Raw genomic sequence first — 22,205 nt, 5'->3', positions numbered from 1 at the left:
TTAACCTAACGTTTGTGAACATGAGAGCGCTTTAAATTTTTCATTTAAAATAAAATTAAAATTTTACTCTAGAAATTATAATTTGATCATAGTATTTGGGGGAAACAATTGTATTTTCTGCTTTTGTTTTAGGTAGTTCAACTTATCAGCACTGAGATACTACCTTATGCCAATTTTATTCCCAAGGAATTTGTTGGTCAGATAATGACTATGCTTAATAAGGGCTCAATACATTCTCAATCATCTTCATTTACAGGTATGTTTTTTGCTGTTGTTGTTTAGTGTCAATATATATTGAAGTAACTTTGAAAAAGCTGACTTTAGAAATGTTTGCTTCTATTAGGACTGTGGGAAATGTGAACTGGAGAACGGCATGACAGTTTTTCAAAATGAAATATAAGCCAGAGTTTATGAAAGAGAAATATAGTTAAAATTCTGTGGCTATAGACATATTTGCAAGTCCTGGTGAATTAAATTACAAAATAAGTGCTTATAGAAACAATTTAGATCATTGTCAGCTGATACAATTTACTAAAATCTGAAGTCATTAATTGGGAGGGTAATATGGTATTCAGGGGGAAAAAAAGTGTGTGTCTAACCACCTAGTAAATATTTATCTTATGAGTCTCAGTTTTGTCATCTGTAAGATATAGATACCTACCTCATGGCTCTATACTGTAGAGTTAGTCCTTTATAAATAAGATGCCTTAATGTTTTATAAGAGAATTAATATTTACTGAATGTCTTTTATGTACATGGTTTTATACTAGACATGTTCTGCCTCATTCCATTGCTAGCAAATGAGCCAAACCCACTTCTATCGAGTCAGAATCGACAGATATCGTGACCCCATGAGGTTATGCATTTATATAAATGGATAGGTAATGAGTTACCAAAGTTGAAGAAGATGCCCAGAGTCTTAGGACTGGGGGCCAAAATTCATATTTGGAAAGAAGTACATTATATCATATAAACTTATGGGAGGTGATCTATGTTATTTTTTGCTACTATATCTCATTTTCTAAATTGTGCTAAATCTTAAATATTGCTAAGGTATCATAATGTGATCTTCTGTGAGGTGATTACATTTTAAAAAATGTATACTACGTATATCCTTAGTCTCCAGGATTTGCCAGAATCATTACTAACTTTAGCTTCTGAGCTGTGCTAAGAATACTTTTATGCTTCATTAAAGAATATTTGTGTACACAGTTCAACCACTAGATGTCTCTCATACTATTTACTTCATAAGCTAGTTCTATTTGTTAGCCCAAATAATTTTAAAACTGACCAGTGACATGTAAAGTGTAGATTGAACAAGCATGAGAATCTCAGGGGGCAAAGTTTTGTAAGTCCATTTATATTCATCTAAGCAACCTACATTTTAAAACATATAGATAGATTCTCACAAAGTACATAATAAACACAATATCCTTACATGTGTATTAATGTTTTAAGCCAATATAAAAAAGGTCTATTGCATTACCATATGTACTTTTAAATATAGTTTTCTGTTGTGTCTTAAAATTTATAGTATTGAGTGCACCAAGACAAGGAAGGCACAGGGACATTCACAAAGAATTTACCATAAAACACAAACTTTGGTTTTTAAGTATTATCTAACAGCCAAAGCTCCCAAGCATTTGAGAAAACCATTCAAAATGTAAGACACTTCGGTGCAATGGAAAGAGAGTAAACAAAGGAAGTGAGTAGGTAGAAGTTGATAAGGTGGGTTGGGGTTACTTCTTCAGAGAAGCAAAACTCTCCGTGTGTGTGTGTGTGTGTGTGTGTGTGTGTGTGTGTGTGTGTGAGAGAGAGAGAGAGAGAGAGAGAGAGAGAGAGAGAGAGAGAGAGAGAGAGAGAAGAGGGGAGAGGAGGGGAGGGGAGGGGAGGGGAGGGGAGAGGAGAGGAGAGGATGTTTCTCCTGACTCTGCGGGGGCTGACACACCAGGAAACAGAAAGACCACAGGCTGGTGGATGCAGAAGCAGATGAATCCAAGGTCAGCAAGTCAGGCTTTTAATTGCACAATCCAATGAATCCAAAATTGACAGGTTGACAGGTCAGATGGCCGACTACTAAAGGCTCCCAGCATGGACAGGCAACATGGTGGACTGTTGGCTCAAGTCCAGAGAACCAGAGGTTGATGAGCCAGATGCAAGATCTAGAACAGCAAGATGCTAACAAGTTCTCCAGCGAGCCTACTTATATAGGAATTGGAACACACCCCTGAGGAAACCTCCTTTGAGTTGCATCAGGGCTTTGACATTAATAAGTGGGTTGCACCTCACTCTAATCATCTTACAACTTGTTATCTGCTTACACCAGATCCTATCATGGAATTGATTGATTACATTATGCTACGTCACATGCCAAACACCTGAGAATCCTTGCCCAGCCAACTTAAAAAAAAACCTAGCTCACATATGGTACTATCTTGGGTTTACGTAGGATACTGAAGACAATAAAGCCGGGGAAGGGGGGTGGGGTTGGGAGGGAGGATATATAGGCTATTTAGGCCCAATTTTGTTAAGCATTTTCTTTAATGAGTTCTACATGCTTTTAGAAAATATGAAGCACCTAGCAGTCTCTCTCTTACTTGTATTTAATACTGAGTTAACTTTTCCAAATTATATTTTCTATCGTCACTTAATCAAAAAGTTGGAAACCTACTTGTTCTAGATTAACTTCTTAGGTTAAGTGAATGAATGCTCTTTAGTAGGCAATATTCATGTTCAAGTACCTCTTGCAAAGCTTCTTTTCTTACTGGTCTCAAAGTAATGCTTAGGAGACCTCTTTCTTCCTGACTGGCGATACTAGAGATTCCAGTTCCATAGCAGTAGTGTACTGGTCAATGTTGAAGCAGCTCCCAAGGTCGAAAAAAAAACGTGATCTGTAGCAATTGCCACTTTGTATGGTATAAATACTCCCACCACGATTGTAAGTTATCTATGGTATGTCACTGAATGTGCAGCTGGGAAGAGAGGTCCACGGCGGGCACCTGCAATAGCATATAGGCAGGCTTCAGCACACTCGTGCAAAAAACACTTTGGAGTCATACTGTTCTCTGCTGTATAGTTTTTAATTAAAGCAAATTCAGAAAGGCAAGAATTACTTTTCTATAAATAAAGTTATTTTTACTCATTTTCATACTCTGAATGTCTTCGATTTCTTACTCTCTCCATATTGAATCACTAGAACTACCAGTCAGATGTTGAATAAAAGTGATGAGAGTGGACAATCTTGCTTTGTTTTTTCTCTTGGCAAAGGGGGGTGGAGGGTAGTTCTTTTCTTCACCATATATATGTGCCTAACCGTAGGCTTCTTGTAGATCCCCTTCATCGGGTTGAAAATTTTCCTTTTATTCCTAGTGTGCAGAGAGACTTGTTTGTTGTTTGCAGCAGATTGATTTAACCTCGTGTTAACCATCAAAAATATTAATTTCACAGAAGCAGAGATTGATATTCGTTTGAGAGAGGAATTTTCCAAAATATGTTTTGAAACATTGCTCCAGTTTTCCTTCAGTAATAAAGTGACCACCCCTCAAGAAGGCTACATATCCCGAATGGCACTCTCAGTGCTCTTAAAGAGGTCCCAAGATGTACTGCGTCGCTATATTGAGGATGAGCGGTTAAGTGGCAAATGCCCTCTTCCAAGGTAGGCATTTTATTTTATTGAAGAAGAAAGTACACTGATAATAACTATGAATAACAAAAAAGCTCTGAAAATTAAGGATTCTCGTGAGTGATCTGAATTGACTTGAAGCTATTTATCATTTTATTTATCCCATGTAGTGTAAATCTTAATACATGTTGCTATGTTTTATTATGTTTCTTTTCAGACCTCTCAAGGATGTATCCTCTCAAGGATACACACACACACACACACACACACACACACATATATATATATATATATATATATATTACCATTTTGAATTTTTAAAGAATTGAATTCCAAAACTTCTTTCCCATATAGTTTGGGGTAAGGATGTACAGATTTGCCTAAGCTTACAATATTATCTCTCTGCAGTGAAAATAATAGATAAGTTTTACTCTAAGTAATTTAGTTTGTTTTACAGGAATCTCTTCTATTAAGCCCTTGGACTTTCTCACATCTCTCCAACCAAAGCCAAAGGAAAGGCTCTAGGTCTAGGCCTTTCTACTAAGCCAAGGATAATCAAAAATTTTAAGTACATAATCATAAATTATGATAGGGCTGCAAATCTTTTTTGTGTTTAATGTGTAAATTAGGGTGTAGGGCAAAGCAAAAGAAGTAAAAGTTTTAAAAATATTACATGTCAAGAAATCAAAGTCAGCAAAGAAGTTCATATTTTATGGGTAGTTTTGAAAGTGGTAAATCACTAGCCCCAAACGTTTGTACATATTTTTATTGTCAGAAAGTAAAACTATATTCTGTTAAAAGCAATGAGTTTTTTAGTATATGTGCTACCGAAGCAAACACAAAAAAGTGAGAAGTTTCAATGAAGGCATAATAACAGTATAAACTAGAAATTAAAGTTCATAAAAGTAAAGCTATACTCCCAAGAAATTACAAGCACCACACAATATTTATATGGTTCAACTAGGTGCAAAAATGGCACAGACACCAGGTCTGATCTCCTCTGGCTTCCCTATTGCCATGAGGCAGACGTTAGACTTGCCTCCACCCTTCATCCTCCATCATCAGTTCTTACACCGATCAGACCTCCCAGGGCACTCTACTTCTGTTCTGGGTTCGAAATTCATTGCAGTGGCCACACAACTCACAAACAAAACTCACAATTATAGGGGGATATTAATAGATTGCCACAAGTTAGAAACAATAATACAATCACTGGTCCACAGTAGTGCTTCTCCTCGACCAGTAGCCACGCTTTCTCCCATGGTGCGGCTAGCTGGTGAGTTCAGACTACTTACTTCTGGTGAACCCTCTCATGTTTAACTTGTAACACATTATGCCAACAAGGCTACTTTCCCAGAGAAAGTACACAACGGTACAGCAAGGAGCAGTGTTGTCAGTTCTCAATCGTCCAATCACAGCGGTAGCAAGAACAATCAACAGAAGCAAAACCCAAGTGGGTCAGCAGCTTGCACTGTTGAGTTGATACACATTCTTGACCAGATGTCTACTTCTGTCCCAGTTGTTCACTTCTGGACATTGGTGTGCCTGCATTTTAGTTTGAGTCCCTTGGTAGGCAGTCAACTCAAGGAGAAGCCACGGCCTTCTCTAATGTGTGAAAAGTAGTCTTCAGAAGGAATGCGAGGTGAGAGGTTGTTGGCAGAAGGAAGGAGATCCATTTGGCTTTGAAGAGCTTCGTCTCTCATCATAGTCATTTCAGTGTTTAACTTCTAAAGTCCATGAGTGAAATCATTTTAGAACATTTGAAATTTATGTAGTTAAAATATGGACATGTCTTATGTCATTTTCTACTCCTATTTAAGGTACAAAAACAAAGGGAAAATGATTATACCATTTTAATTTAGATTTGGACTAATGAGAAATAAAGAAGGAAATAATTTGTTAGAGCTACACAAGTGAACGTTGAATATCAGCAGTGTTCTAATGTTCAACAAAACCTTGGAAACCCTACAGGAATTTTTCCAGTTTACTCAGTCTAACAGCGTTAATTTTGGTTCCGTGCATTCAGGGCCAGTAGCAGTCTGAAAACCTTATCAGCTTCTTAATAAGGGTCCTAGAAGTCTTGATTTGAAGGCCAGCTGTATCCATGTTTGATATATAAAACTCTTCATAATTAATATAGTGCATTTTTGCTAGAAATATTTTGATTAAACATTTTCATGTCATTAGCAAAGTAAAATTTATCTGCACCTGGCAAACGTAAGGTGATTATGATAAATTTAGAATAATAGTTCTTTTTAAAAGTGAAAGACTTGAATGTACAGATGTGCTTTATACAATTGATGTATGTATATGTATGGATTGTGATAAGAGTTGTATGAGCCCCTAATAAAATGTTTAAAAAAAAACAAACAAAAAAAGGTGAAAGACTTAATAGTAATTAATTACAAAAGTAATGCAAAGTCAAATAAACTCAACTCAAAAATGAAAAGGCACTGATATGACTATCTCTAAACATAATAACTTTGTTTTCAAAGAGGTTCATATATTTCAATAATTTTAAGACATAATAGCAAAACACCCACCCACTGGCATCATATCAATTCCTATTCATAGTGATCTTATCTACAGTTTTCAAAACTATAAATCTTTATGGGAGCAAATAGCATCCTTTTTCCCTAAAGCCCAATTAGTGGGCTTCAACTGCCTGCCTTGTGGTTATCAACCCAGCTGATAGCCGTAGTGCCACCCGGCTCCTTTAGTAGCATATGGCTGGTACCTGTGATGCATGCGCCCAGACTGTGAAGTGCCTACACATCTGAATAGCAATACAAATGCTCGGGGTCAACCATGTGAGCCAGTTAAAATGATAACATTATGACATACATGTGCTTACTATGAGGCAAATATCGCGGACTTATACATTTTAGCCCAAACACTTTAGACAGATTTCTTGATTAGATAATGTGATTCATATAGTTCACAACACAATAAATAAGCTTCTTTTAGCATTTTTCTTATAGAACTGAAATTTTCACTGCGAATATTCTCGCTGTCCTGGTTTTGTGGTAGCCAGGGCAGGCTAAACATTCGCTGTATTAAGACCCTGCATGTGTCCCCTGGCTGATTTCTTTCGCTGAGCCTGGTTTCATAAATGCTGGTGATAAGTTAAAAAGAAAAAAAAAAGAACTGAAAGTTTCTTAGGACATTCTACAAAGTGTCAAAGTGGTCAGAAGTTTAATCTAGGTGACCAAGAAATGGTATTTGAGTTGTTTAATCATAGACCTGAAGGAAAAAAAAAAGCTTTTCTCAAAATTGTTTAATTTATATCAGGAATTATATCAGATGTGTGTAATGGATGGATGTATGGATTGTGATGAGTTATATGAGCACCCAATAAAATGATTTTTTTAAAATCAGATGTGTATTAGTCTAGAAACAAATCCAGGGAGATTCATATGTATATAAGAAAGAGCGTTTTATACAAGAGCAATTGTATATTGAGAAAAATCCCAGTCCAGTCCAGATCAAGTCCATAAGTCCAATATTAGCCCATATGTCCAGCACTAGTCCATAAATTACTCTTTAGACTCATGCAGCCAATCAGTAATGCTGAATGCAGGAAGATCACAGGCCAGTGGGTGGAAAGTCTTGTAGCTCAAGTGGTGGTGGAAGCATCTCAGTGCTGGCGTGCCTCCTCAAGCTCCAGGGCTCAGATTGCTGTCAGCGTAGCTCCATGTGGAATGTCTCCCCAGGAAAGTGTCTGTGCCCCGCCTCCACCAAGCTATTTATCTCCATATTGCCTCCAAATGAGGTCATCAAGCTGTGACCGGATTGAGAGGCTAGACTCCACCCCTTCACAAGTTAACACCAGATTATGTAACTACCACAAGATGAGACATGAAAATGAACTTCTTAACTCAGTAGTCCAAGAAAATATTGTTATCCCAACAGCAAGAAAATGAATTCAGTATTATGTAGCATCGAAGTTTTTTCTGAAAATTTTAATAAATTAAACCATCAAATTTTTAGCTATACATTTTGCTTAGGAATGTTTTGCATTTAAGATCAATACATACAGAACTTAAAAGTGTAATTTTTTTCCTGCAGAGCAACTTGTGGGCCTGAACTGCTCACCTTGTGGTTAGCAGACCAACATGAAACTCTACTCCACCAGGGCTCCTAAAGATGACTAAGTAGCATGAAAGTTATCCTAAACTTTTATAAAACATTAGATTGGTTTATATAGACCCTATATTTAAATTTAATTTTACATTTTAGTTTTATCTTATTGTGCTTTCTATATTTTACTTACTAGAAATTTTCTACAGTACAGAGAATGCATTCATATTGCTGTTATGATCGTGCCCTGCACTGCAGCTAAAGAGGCCTTATCCTGCCTTGCTTTCCTTGGTTTGGGTTCTTAGTCAGAAACAAGAATTAATCATCTCAATTTAGGTACATACATTTAAATTGACATAGGTATTTTGAAAGACAGGAGATAATTAAACTTTTCCTTTAGTTTTTATTTTCTTGTGTAGCCTTTTCCTATGTTCTATTTTTTTCTTTTTAAGTTGCCAATGTTATAAAAAATCTAAAGTTAATGTATGAAAACTAGAATTATCAGTAAACACTCAGGTTATCTTGTTCCTTACTTATAAGGGCCATAGTACTTTGTGAAATGTCTTGTTTAGCTGCCTTATCTGCAAGGTCATTTCCCTAAATTGCTCTAATCCTAATGAATTATGATGTTGGTGGAGAACTTTGAATATACTATGGATTGTCAGAACTAGGAACTTTGTCTCAAAGAACTGCAGCCAGAATATTTCATACAAACAAGAATGGAAAGACTACAACTCACTTACTTTAGACATGTTGTCAGGAAGGAATAATCCTTAGAGAAAGACAGCATTCTTGGTAGAAAGTCAGCAAAAATGTGACCTTCGGTGATTGTGAGGATGGTACAGAACAGGCACTGCTTTACACTGCTGCAAGTCAAAACCAGTTCAAAAGCACCTAATAACAATTACATCTTAAAGTTAGAAGATCTTGGCAAGGCATTTTAAAATTAATGAAATTTTCTTTGTTTTAATAAAACACATTATCCAGCTTAAATTGTATATAAATGTTTTCATTTAAGATTGGTGTAATTTGGGGGAGGCGGGTGAGGGGAGACGCCGGGGAGTGTAAGATAAGATATAATAATTATTTATAAACTATCAAGGGACCAGGGGTGGGATCGGGGAGGGAGGGGGATGGGGGAACAAAAAAGGGAAACCGAGCTGATTCCAGGAACCCAAGTGGAAGGTGAATCATGAGAGTGACGAGTGCAACGAATGTATAAGGGTGCTTTGCTCATTTGATGTATGCACAGATTGTGATAAGAGCCTTATGAGCCCCAATAAAAAGATTTAAAAAAAAAGAAAGAAAGAAAATGATTAGGGCAAAAAATGTACGGATGTGCTTTATACAATTGATGTATGTATATGTATATGTATGGATTGTGATAAGAGTTGTATGAGCCCCTAATAAAATGTAAATAAATTAAAAAAAAAAAAGATTGGTGTAATTTAAGAATTTAAAATTCTCTTTCAGAACAGGTTCACTTTATCAGTTTTCCATAGGAAAAGTCCATTATCTTTCAATTTCATGTTTCCACGAGCTTGTAGAAACACCTTTGTAAAGATTTTATTTATCATTAAAATAATCAGTAAGTTTCTTGAAGAAATACAATAATATAAACTACCTGGAAGTTGGAATTTTTCATATTTGCATAATCCTATTGTCTGCCTGGTTTATAGGATCCTTTAGAGACTCAACAGAGAATAATTTATCTCTCTTTAAATACTGATTATATCAATCAAGAAAAACAGTACACTTTTCAAGTAGACTAATTTATATCAAAGTTTCTTAGAGTAGTTACCTAAAGCTCAGATTCCAGAAGTCATTTTTCTTTATTTCTTTTAATTATCTTAATAAATAATTTTATTGGGGACTCATAACAATCCATACATCAATTGTATCAAGGATATTTGTACATATGTTGCCATCATTATTTCCAAAACATATTCTTTCTACTTGAGCCCTAAAAACATTTCTCTTGAAAGAGAAAATAACAGATTTTAAGTAACACCATTAAAGGCACCAACTTGGCCTCTAATTTGATCTGAGGCAGAAACAGATACAGAGCTCAAGATTAGAGGCAAACTCTCAGAACAAAATGCAACAGAAGAACCACATAATGTACTAGCCTGAGGGCAGCTTCAAAACCAGGTTTATACGGTACCACACAATATAAGCAGCTTAGTTTCTTTGCGTCAGTAGACACGACAGCATAAATAGGAATTTATCGTCCTAGAATGGAAGGGGGGGGGGGGAAGAATCAATAGAAATTTAATTTTTCTGAAGTATAGTCAGCTGTATGTGTGTGTGTGAGAGAGAGAGAGAGAGAGAATCTGATCATGGTAACCTAAAGCAGCCTCTCAGCCGAGGGAATCTATGCGTATTTATCAAGAATAAGAATAGGATGAAAGTTTGTGCTCCCCAAGTCAAGTAAGCAATGTACCTATTGAAATAGTGGGATTCCTTCCTAAGAACTATATAAAATCTTTTTACATTCATTCTCAAACTAATTAATTTTGTCAGCTAGAGACTTAGTTTCTCTCATTGGAAAATACTTAAAGGTGACATTACTGATTTAACATGTTAGGGAATTTTATAAAAACCTAAACACAATAAAAAAGGTGATGTGGTTTAATTCAGAGGTTTGTGAATTCCAGTTTATTGTGCAGAGAACTCAATTTGTTTAAGTACAATGTTAAATTCCCCTTAGTAAGTACCTATCAGTGGTCCATTGGTACTCACTCCATCTTACTAAGTAAACTGTAAATATAGAAAACTGAGAGGTATATCACATCAACAGACATAAGTCTTTATGTACATCAAAACATCCTTGATGTGCATAAAACTTTAATGTATACACAAGAGAGAATAATGAGCAACGAGCCCCAAGTGGGAGAACTCTGATGAACCACTCTAAGGCAATGGCTCTTAACTTGTGGGTTGCAACCCCTTTGGGGGTCGAACAACCCTTTCACAGGAGTCACCCAAGACCAGCAGAAAACACATATTTCCAATGCTCTTAGGAACCACAACAGCGCTCCTCTTTCCATCTCCAGGCGGATTATCCCACATGCAGATATGCCCACATATGAGTACCTGGTGTGAAGACTGTTACCCATGCTACATGGTGCTTCAAGACAAAATTTCATTTATTTGTAATGAGAAATAAATATTTCACAATATATAATTACATGTTGTTTTTGTTAGTATTCACTATGCTTTAATTATGCTCAATTTGTAACAATTGTAACAAAAGAAATACATCCTGCATATCAATTATTTATATTATGATTCATAACAGTAGCAAAATGACAGTGATGAAGTAGCAAGGACAATAATGTTATGGTTGGGGGTCCCCACCACATGAGAAACTCCATGGAAGTGCCAGGGCATGAGGAAGGTTGAGAACCACTGCTCTAAGGAGAATGAAAAGGGAAAACTGGGAGTGATTTGTTCACTATCCAGTAGATGGCATCGAATACACACACACACACACACACAAATGTGGAGAGAAACAAAGTGAAAATAAAAAAGAGTGAAGCCAACAACAAACCTGAAAGGACTTAACACAAAAAGAGTGTAGTCCATGAGCAGTGGGCCTGCTTTGTCACTTGTCCCCCAGGGCCATGGAAGGCTGCACATCTTCCATATTCCACTTTTGACACCAAGAAATGTCAATAAACCATGCCCTCTCTTCGAATAAAAGCAAAAAAAAATTTAATGAAGGCATAACAGGTTAAATACAGAAAGTAGGGTGCACAAAGGAAAACTGTTCTCTCTGAAGAATTAGAAGCCTCATCTTCATTTTCTCACTACCATTGAGTCAATTCTGACACATAGGCAAGCATCTAGGGGATATATATATACATTGTTAAAGGAGGAGCTAGCAACATTATTATTTTGTTTGGCTTATTGATAATTTGTAAAAGTCAAATGCAGGAGTCTTACACTGTTTGGTAAGCACAACATATGTGGGATTGTATGATTAGTTAAACCAAAACCAAACTCATTACCAGTGTGTCAGTTTTGACTCCTGGTGACCCTATAGGGCAGGTTAGAATGGCCCCTGTGGGTTTCAGACCCTGTAGCTCTTTATGGAAATAGAAAGTCATGTCTTTCTCCCACAGAGCAACTGGTATTTTCCCACTGCTTCCCGGTGGTTAACAGCTCAGCACATCACTGCTGTTCCACCATGGTTGGGTCTGTATCACCATGATTGGTTTAGGGTCCATAATTGCAAGCATACTTCTTTTCAGATGACTATCGGATGATCAAAAGACAAACCATTACTGCGTTTTCGGGAAGATGCTACGAGAACTACGTTCTTCAGCTGGTCTCTTCCCGATTTAGCAATAGTACCTATCTTGTATGTGTTTGACCACAGAGGACCGACCCCTGGGCGCAGACTGTGACATCTTGCATCTTCCCTAACGCAAAGAACAAATGTTTTCTCAGAACATGCTTAGCTCCAAACAGAAGTTAAGCACAAGAGAGAAAAATGACTGTTAGAAAGGCAATTTTAAAAGTAAACATGAATTTTAAACTCAAATCAAGATTTAACATGGAAGTATGGCTTCATTTAAAGGATGCTCTGTATACACATACTAAGTGTCTTGGATGTGAGACTCATACATTTATTATAATAAATTCTTGTCATTGGAATTGACATGTCCAAATTGAAACATTTTTTTAAACTTTCGGTATGCGTTACCAAATTGCTGGCCAGAGATTGATGCTGTTTTGTATTCTCCCAATAGTTTATGAATGCCCTTTTATCAAATGCTTACATTTTTAGTGATTTACCAATTTACCATTTATCTGTTTTTCATTTGATAAATGAAAAATAGCCACTTATTAGTTTGCCTTTTTTTTCCTTTTTAAATTGCCGAGGCTTAGTAGCCATTTGTATTTAAGCTCTTCTGTATTTTGAATTTGTAGAACATAAATTAAACTTCCTATACTCAAATTAATATACAGAAAAAATTCAAAGGCAGGTTTTAATAATTTGGTTATAGACATGATTGAGAAGTGATTCATCAAAATTGATCTCTGAAATTACTATAAAATATTAATAAAGTGTTTCTATATGAAATAGTTGTATTTGTTAGGTATAGCATATTCTTTTGTTTCAGAAAGCACCTTTTCTTTCATTTCTTGTTTTAAATTTGCTACTGCCTTTAGTGCTATTTTATTTGTAGTTTGTCTAAAAGGTTATATCATACTTTTTTATTCACGGTCATTTAATTGTTTTCCAAAGAGCTGTTTTAACAACAATAAAATACTCTGAGGGTTATACAGAAATATATGGCATGCACTTTGTCATCGTATTTTAAATGTCCTTTCCAGACTGGATGGCAGTGAGGTTGGTTTGGCTTTATCTGTAGAATGATAACACAAATTCATAATTGGAAATGGAGGTAGAGGGATGCAACCATAGAGTAGAAGAACTCTATTTCTTTTGTTGTTGTTGTTGTTGTTTTAATCATTTTATTGGGGCTCATACAACTCTTACCAACAATTCATACATACATTGATTGTATAAAGCACATTTGTACATTCTTTACCCTCATCGTTCTCAAAACATTTGCTCTCCACGTAAACCCCTGGCATCAGCTCCTCATTTTTGCCCTCCCTCCCCGCTCCGCCCCCCTTTTTTTAACCAGGTTTTTGACACTTCATCTACCTGTCATACAATCCAGTACTTCAACCAAATTAAAACTTGTACAATCTTTACCACAATCAGTTTTAGAACATCCTCTTTTCCCTAACACTCGTGTAATGTGTTTTTACAATGTCGGCAAAACATAAAGGAGTCAAGCTACTTTTGACCCTTCATTCCAACCTGTTTCCTCAGTGCTGTTGTTTCCAAAGAGGACTATTTGAGGATTAATGAATTTAGAGTATTTTTTTGCTTATTCTATTAAAAAATTTAAAGATGTAATCATTTTAGATACTTTTAAAAGAGTGACAAATGTAATAATAGTCTTTTCCCATTTAACTTTTGACAAATCTTTTCGTTTTTAAAGAAGAAGAATTTTACGGTGTAGAAAAGTTTTGAGAGTATTTATGTAAATTATTTTAGTTTTAAATACTATATAAGAAAGTAGTCTAGTGCTATTGTGGGACAAGCAGTAGACTTCTAACCACAAGGTCGGGGATTCAAACCAGCTGGCCCTTCTAAGAGAGAGATGAGGCTGTCTGCGCCTGTGAAGAGTAACAGCCCCAGGAGCACCGCCCAGGAAGCTATGAGCAGGAATCAATACAGTGGCAGTGGGATTGGTTGGGGTTTTTTATTATTTGTATAATCATAGAATATATTTGGATGAGTAGATTCCCACACACCTCTCTTTTGAATTCATCACAAGTATAAGTGTAAATTTGATATACTCAATGAAGTACATGTTAATAAAATAACTTAGTAAGGAGGGAAACAAATGTACAAAAGTGCTTACACAATGGATGTACGTATGCATTGTGATAAGAGTTGTATGAGCCCCCTAAAATGTGCTTTAAAAAATATAACAGTATAATAACTTAAAACTAACATTAACTTTTGTGTTGAGTATATTTCCAAGGTACATCTATTTATACAAACTATACATGATACATTCGTACAAAAATACACATGACAATAGTAACAATTTCCACAGTTTTCCCTTCAGCCAAATAATAGTTACTTATAAAATAAGCTTTATCATCTGTAAGTAATTTACTGAATGAGACCAAAGTCAGCACTTACCCATAAGAAAGATGAGGAGGGAAGAAGGCAGAGTGAAGCTAGATCAATGTAAATTAAAGAAACAAAATAATGAGAATGCTATATATTATAAGAGTTATAACCAATAACGGAGTGACTTTCATAAAAATTGCTAAGGGGGAACTGATGTATTGTGTAAACATTCACCTAAACAAAGTAAAATATGATTTAAAAACATAAAAGATGATATTTTTAATCTTGATGGAAATAATTTCTCATCTCTTCTTTTAGACAACAAGTAACAGAAATCATATTTGTCTTAAAAGCTGTCAGTACTCTCATTGATTCACTTAAGAAAACTCAACCTGAAAATGGTAAGTGCTTAGAACCTCCGTTCCTCTGGGCTCCTAACACGTATGTGACGTTTGGGAAGTGCTTTTGTATTACCATGAAGGTAACTGGATTTTAGGAACACGGCAGCCTTTAGACTTCTCTTTTCTCCATTTCTCATCATAGCAAAGCATCAAGTCCACCAAAATGTTAGTTAAGTAAAATTAATGTGGAATATGTTATGTGCCTCATTAAACACCAGTTTAGCTAACTTTATTTTATAAAATTGGCTTGAATTCAAGGTGCTGCATGGACAAAGCGTGTTTTCACAATGTAGGAAACCATTGGCTTGGGGCACGGTGGTTGGGGAGAGGCTTCCACTTTCCGTTTGCACTGCTTTACTACACATGCAAACTGCATAAATAACCCAGATAGTTTTATAGCGGTTTCTCATTTCCCTCCTTTCTTATTACTCACTCCTGACAAACTCATCTTTTACATTATTCCCCCAGAATTATTTTTTCCTAAAGGACAGTTTTGAGCATTGATTTGCCTACCTAGACAAATGAACCATTTGTCACTTACATTTCCAACAAAATGGAATGAATACTACAGTCGGACTTTATTCCATTCATACTTTATTTAGCACTAAATTTCATGCACCTTCCTGTCCAACAAAAATTCCCAATCTCCCCAAGTATTCACTTTTTAATTGTTCTCTTTTCCTGCTTACATCCACCCCCACTCTGGAAACTTGTTTTTTAGAACTGTTAAACCTGCTTCTTTTACTTGACCTCAGAGCATATACATGTGTGTGTCTGCGTATAATTTGGTCTGAAAACATTCTGCTGGCATACAGTTGTACATGACTCACTGCCCCTTAAATTAAAGCTTCATGAGAAGCTCTTTTCTCTTTCAAATTCTATACAACATTACTACTCAATGTGTCGTTGTTTCTTGGACTGACCACTGATCTGAAGGGTTTACACCACACATGATAAAGAACTGCCCCAGAATAAAAGTTAAAGCACTGTTTGATGGAGCTGACTTTTTTTTTTTTTACAATGGAAGACTATTAGAGAAGACAATGTGTGTTGACTTATATACTGACAACAACACCTTCCCCATAGCAGCCTGATTCTTTGAGAAACATTACTTTTAATCCCCAAGGAAAATAAAGAAATTTGTAATTGCTGCATAATACATTTAATGAGTTGCAGGTTATTTGTTCCTACATAATCAAAATTAATTTATTTTGTTACAAAATCCACCTACTGGTGTTGTGGCCTAGAAAAGAGTATCATGCTAAATCTTAAGCAGTAGTAGACTCGTCTTTATTCCCCCCAAAGAAATGATGGGGTTTCTAAGGAAACGCCTGAAGCAGAATCCTGAGTCCATCCCTTCAGAGTTCTTTTAAAATGATAGGGATGATGGAAAACGTTGAAAACAGTGCGGTGATAGTTGTACAGCCTGGTGAAAGTAATGTCACTGAATTGTACAAGCAAAAATACTTGAAATGGCAAATGTTTTGTTATAAACATTGTTTTAAGTGTTCTGATTGATTTAAATGGGAAAAATTATGCATCAACTTTCTAGAAACCAGTGAAATTACCATTAGATCACAGAATATAATTTGAATCTTAAAAAATATTATTACTTACGAGAGAAGACATTCTTTGTTCCTCGTGTTATTGCCATGTGTAAGTACATCGTACTTACATTATTGTGTGTGGTGTTTGGAGAGCTGTCAACAATTCAGAGTGTGCATGAAGAGAGGAGAATGTCAGTAACTTTAAGACGGCTAGGAGCCTTGGTGCCATAGTGGGCTATGCATTGAGCTGCTAACCACAAGGTCAGCGGTTTGAACTCACCGGCTACTTTCTGGGAGGAAGATGAGACTGTCTACTCTGATAAAGATTTAAAGTCTCCAAAACCCAAAGGGACAGTTCTACTCCTAGAGGGTCACTATGAGTCTGAACCAACTCAGTGGCAGTGTTTTAGGGTTGTTGTTGTTTTTCTTTCTTTCTTTTTAGATCTTTAGTTTTTTATGAGCCGTGGAAAGAGTTGTATAGCAATGGTTTCAGGAGAGTTTGAATTAGGCTCCTGGGCATATGATTAAATTTAACCTTGTGTTAGTGATGATAGTGATGATCCTTACGTTTGGAAACATAAGATTCATTAAGAAACAGTTAAAAATAATAATAACAGTGAAAGCCAGACCTTCCTAGCAGAAGTAGATTTATTGGACTGCTCTTAGCAATCCCTTCCTAATTCAGAAGATTGACCTCAAGGTTTAAAACAATACAGCCAGAATCTGCTTAAGACTTGTATTGCTTTGGAGTTACTAAGGGGCTGGAGGAGGTATTTATGGGCTTCTTTTTTTTTAATAGAAGTGTTGTTATATCATTTTACTTGATCTCTAGTTGTAAACTTGAATAGGTACACATGACTCAAAATTTGAATTATATAGGAAAAAGTTAACGATGATTTTTTTCCTTCTTGAATCTGCCCAATTCTTGCTTTCATTAAAGACAACCATTCTACTTAGCTGTGGGTCCTTCCGAAATTTGTTATGCAGATTTATTGAACACATATGTTAATACTTCTTGCCCCTCTGGTATTTTTATATAGTGAATATGAGTACCATCATAGTATAACTACTGTTTTAGTTTTCCTAAACTTTTAATGTTTTTAAATGTGTTTATTATTAGCAATAAAATTCATGAAATCTGGGATCAATTCCCAATCTGGTTTAAAACTAATAAAGAGCAGAACACCTCACACCTGGCACTTTATCGACCCCAATCCCTTTTCTTATCCCCATAACCACCACCAGGCAGCAAACAGGGGTTTAGGAGAAGGGGAGGCTAAGTGACCACTTTGGCATTTCCCGCAATGCAGACTAAGGAGTGAATATTAGTAATGTTGAGTGATGTCATTATATGTGGATGGAAAATAATCCCATAAGATACTCATTTTAGCAGCTCGGGGTCAGAGTCATGCCTACTCTTTTATTCCTGTCCTTTGACAGATCTGTATGAATGGGGAAGACAGTGGGTAATGAGTGCCAGAGTTTTTAACTTACTTGACTCTTACCTTTTTTCTCTCTAAGAAGTACTAGATTGGGCTACTATATATTGGGCTACTAACTACAAGGTCAGCAATTTGAAACCACCAGATGCTCTGCAGGAGAAAGATGAGGCTTTCTACTCTTACAAAGAGTTACAGTCTCTGAAACCCACAGGGACAGTTCTGCCCTATCTTTTGGAGTCGATATGGGTCAGAATCAACTGAATGGCAATGAGTTGACTTCAGAACCATTTCTGAGAAAGTCAAAAAGTCGTTGATTTAAAAGCCACATTCATAGACACCCATACACCGCCTTATATAAGAGAGGTTTTTGTATAATTAAGAAATTGAGTCATTAACAAGGAATTTGTTATAATTCTATTACTCAGTAAATTAGGCAGGTGACATAGATTTGAATTTGAAATACAGTTGAAGCTTTGTACTCAGTGTACATTTTCGTCTTTTATATTATTACCGCCCAATTTGAGACTTGTACCCCAAAATGTGGTATACCTCGGTAGGAGAAAAAAAATCTATCCATGGGTTTTATTGTAAATCAGGCATACAACACTTGTAGAAACTAGAAATGTAATATGTGACCTAAGAGTATCAAGAGATTACAAATTAATTGGAATAGTAGCACTTTTGTCCAACAAATAGCATTCAGCATCGCTGTGTGGAAGACAGACCTGGCCCCTCCCCGTTAGAGTTTATAGAGTTTATAGCTAATGGTATACATTAAAGATTAGCAAACTGTACAAGAGAAGATGGATCTATGTATTGTCATTTGCAATTAAAAATCTATATCAGGTGGACATTGGGCCTCTACTCAAGTCTTCCCCCCAGCTAAAGAATACTTTGTTCTAATAACCTGGCATTCTTTGATGCTTACCTTTCCAACACGATCATTGAGGACAAAATTGGTGCATAGGCTAGTGTGGTGGGGTAAGCTGATGGTGCTCGGTTATTTACAGGATATAGCGTCTGGAGTCATAAGGGCTTTAAGTTAAACAACCAGCTGTTGGGCAGGGAAGCAGCAGGGCCCAAATGGAAGAAGCACACCAACCCGTGTGATCACAATGTATCGATGGGGTCAGTTATCAGGCATCAGAAGACCGGAAATAAACAGCCATTTCAATGTGAACGAGGGGAGTCAGAATGGAGACCCAAAGCCTATCTGTAGACAGTTGGACAACCCCTCACAGAAGGGGCAAGTCGGCAAGGGTGCGGTATAGCCCTGATGAAACACACCGCTTTCCTCTAGTTCTTTAATGCTTCCTTCCCCCAACTATCATGACCCCCGTTCTACCTGACAAATCTGGCTGGACCAGAACATGTACACTGGTACAGATAAGAGCTCTCGACGCAGAATCCAGCACAGATAAACCCCTCAGGACCAATAATGAGAGCAATACCATGAGGGTAGGGGGAAGGTGGAGGGTGAAAAGGGGGGAAGAGGGAACCAATTGCAACGATTGACCTACAATCCTGTCCACCCCAGGGGTATGAACAACAGAAACATGGGTGAAGGGAGACAGCAGACTGTGTAGAATGTGAAAATAAAAATAATTTTTAAATTATCAAGGGTTCACAGGCTGGAAGGGAGGGTGGGGGAAAGAGGAGCTGATACCAAGGACTCAAGTAGAAAGAAAATGTTTTGGAAACGATGATGACAACATATATACAAATGTGCCTGATAAAATTGATAAATTGTTTTAAGAAAAAAATTGTTCTAAGAGCTGTAAGAGCCCCCAATAAAATGATTTAGTAATTTTTTTTAAAAAATCAAGATCAAGGCCATTCCCGTGAAAATAATTTGTACTAGTATTCTTAGCACACTACATTAAAATGAATTTATTTCTAATTGTTGAAGTATATACTATATTCTCTGGCAAATTCAGCTTCAGGCTGTATTTATTATTAATAAATGAAAATGCAAAAGTATAAATTATCTTTTTAAAACAACGTTTCTAAGTTTTCACAAAGTGAAAATAAGTTGCTGTCAAGTTTATTCAGACTTGTCAAAGTAGAACTGTGTTCTGTAAGATGTTCATTGACTCATTTTTAAGAGTAGATCACTGAGCTTTTATTCAAAGGTGTATCTGAGTGGTTATGCCAAGTGTGTTAAACATTTGCACCACACAGAGACTCTTTCACTAAGAAGGACTTTATTACACTTCTCAGGGTTGGTGACTGCATGCTGACCATGCATTTCCTCTCCTGTTTTATTTAATATTGCAAAAAATAGTCCAAAGATTTTTTTAAAGTGCAAGCTGATAGAATCGCCGTTTTTATTTCTTTACACTGCATTTAAAGGACTGCGTTCATGTCAATTGATAATCTCTAATAGTTAAATCCACCGTTTCCTAAGGCTTTATGGTTTTGCATTGCAGTTGATGGAAATACTTGGGCACAGGTCATTGCCTTATATCCAACATTAGTAGAATGCATCACCTGCTCATCATCAGAAGTCTGCTGTGCTCTGAAGGAGGCGCTCGTTCCCTTTAAGGATTTCATGCAGCCACCAGCACCCAAAGTCCAGAATGGAGAGTCTTGACCAGCTTCAGTACATTTGGAGGAAGAAAGATACCCTAAAAAGAGTGTGCTGCTCCGTGAGTCTTCTGTGAGAAGGACATTTCTTATTACAGATAATTCTTGGCAGCTGCTGTTGACCTCCTCTCCTTTTGTATGTTTCTGAGTTGGGCAATTCATAATGCAAGCTTACATGTCAACAAGAGTTCCTGGATGAGTAGCAGAGCAGGCCTTTAAGAAATTAAACTGACGAAAAGGATAGTTAATACTGCACAGACCTGCTACCGTATCGACAGCTGGCCATTTAAAAGTGAACTTATGTACAGTTTGTGGTGTATGTGTGAATGATGTACTTTTTAAAAAGAAAGCTATTTCAATTCAGTCAGATTTATTAGGCTGGTGTTTTTGCACCCTTTTCCAAGTACAAAATTGTACTAAAATTTAACATTTTATGCAAGATGGTACTGTAACATTCCATATTATCTGTAAACAGCCTTTGTACACAAAGGGAACAGATATACTTGTGTGTATAATAAATGGTACAATTCTGTATAAAATAGTTGTATTTATTATTTAAATTTTTAAATGTTAAATGCTTGAAGCTGTATTATTACAAAATTGTTTGCTTACATTTCACTTATCATTTGCCTTCTTGAGTGGCAGAGATCCTCCTGCAGTTAGCTTCTCGCTTATTTTGAAAGTGTTGATCATGACCATTAAACATCAGGCCAGAAAAGTCATGTGAACAACACAGCAGCCAATGGTTCCTGATGGCCGAGTTTCAATTTTGAGCTACAGGTTATTGATGTCATATACTGAAAAAGACTGCAGCTCTGTGGCTCCACCATACCTCATTTCTTTATAACTTTCTCTCCAGCTTTGACTAACTCTCTTCATTTTTGTATTTGCTGTCTGGATTTTAAAGACTAAATATTTTGTATTTCTACTGATTTTTTTTCTCTCCTGAATAACAGCATTTGTCACAGGCAAGATGATTTCAAATTCCTTAAAATTTTGCCTATGAGGTTTTGTTTATTTCAGTTGTCTTCTGCTTCATTTTGTATTGTCTTTTCAAAAAGGAAAATGTGTATGCTGATCCACAAGTGTACATTGTGTATGTATTATAGCGGAGAGTGTATTTTTGGAGATAGTCAGGATTTAGAAGTGCAGTACACTCGGTCGTGGAGTGCAATGCTAATTGTGTTCCATGGTCCTATCCTCATGAAGAAGAAAGTGCTCTGAGTTCACTAACTGAGTTGTTTCTTTAAAAACTGACTGACCTAGATCACTGTATTTTTTATTTAATGGATTATGGTATTATAATATTTTTCTGAGTTAAATTTTCAAAATTTATGTGAAGACATGAAAATATTTAAAACAATGATTATCCATAAGAAATTCTAATGGTCTCAGTATTATTTAAGTGTGCTGGAAGGCCTTTGTTTTGACAGAATTTATAAATTTCAGCCTGTCCAGAATAATCATCCAACTACAAGAAAGTAAGAGAATTGAGTAATAGATGAGATGAAATTTTGAGCCTATTGTAATTGTGTAATTATTTCATTTGCACTGTTACTCATAAATGTGTTAAGATCTTTTATTCACATAAATTAATAAATTTCTATTTTATAATTTCACTTAAAATAAGGATAAATATGGCATTCCATAGATTCTGCCTTCAGTGTTTTCCTTAAGGAAACTTGTTTAAAACTGTTTTTGAATCTGTTTAGTTTATTCTCTGTATTTAGATATGACACATTGAAAATGAGAAAAGCCACATAATACTGATAGATATTGCAATATAATAACTAAAGCAATATATACTATTCCAGTAAAATGGTAAAAAGCCTCCCATGACTTTACAAGAGGTAAAAT

General features: G+C 36.0%; 1 protein-coding gene and 1 non-coding gene across 3 annotated transcripts in view; both read left to right on the top strand.

The window, feature by feature from the left end:
• Window positions 1–21,943, top strand: part of MON2 (MON2 regulator of endosome-to-Golgi trafficking) — a 111,681-nt gene extending 89,738 nt beyond the window's left edge. The window contains exons 32-35 of one of the 2 annotated variants that reach the window (XM_075551347.1): window positions 133–256; window positions 3,448–3,655; window positions 14,691–14,773; window positions 20,192–21,943. In XM_075551347.1, the coding sequence (XP_075407462.1) occupies window positions 133–256; window positions 3,448–3,655; window positions 14,691–14,773; window positions 20,192–20,355 (579 nt within the window). In that variant the 3' untranslated portion in view covers window positions 20,356–21,943. The remainder of the gene's footprint in view (window positions 1–132; window positions 257–3,447; window positions 3,656–14,690; window positions 14,774–20,191) is intronic. The other variant, XM_075551348.1, reaches the window with a different exon arrangement.
• On the top strand, window positions 6,618–6,749 carry LOC142452122 (small nucleolar RNA SNORA72). The gene has a single exon (XR_012785169.1). It is a non-coding gene; the product is annotated as a small nucleolar RNA SNORA72 (small nucleolar RNA).
• Window positions 21,944–22,205: the final 262 nt, after the last annotated feature.

The sequence above is a fragment of the Tenrec ecaudatus genome, chromosome 6 (genome assembly GCF_050624435.1).
Source record: "Tenrec ecaudatus isolate mTenEca1 chromosome 6, mTenEca1.hap1, whole genome shotgun sequence".
Taxonomy (NCBI): domain Eukaryota; kingdom Metazoa; phylum Chordata; class Mammalia; order Afrosoricida; family Tenrecidae; genus Tenrec; species Tenrec ecaudatus.
This window is presented reverse-complemented; position numbering and strand designations above follow the sequence as displayed.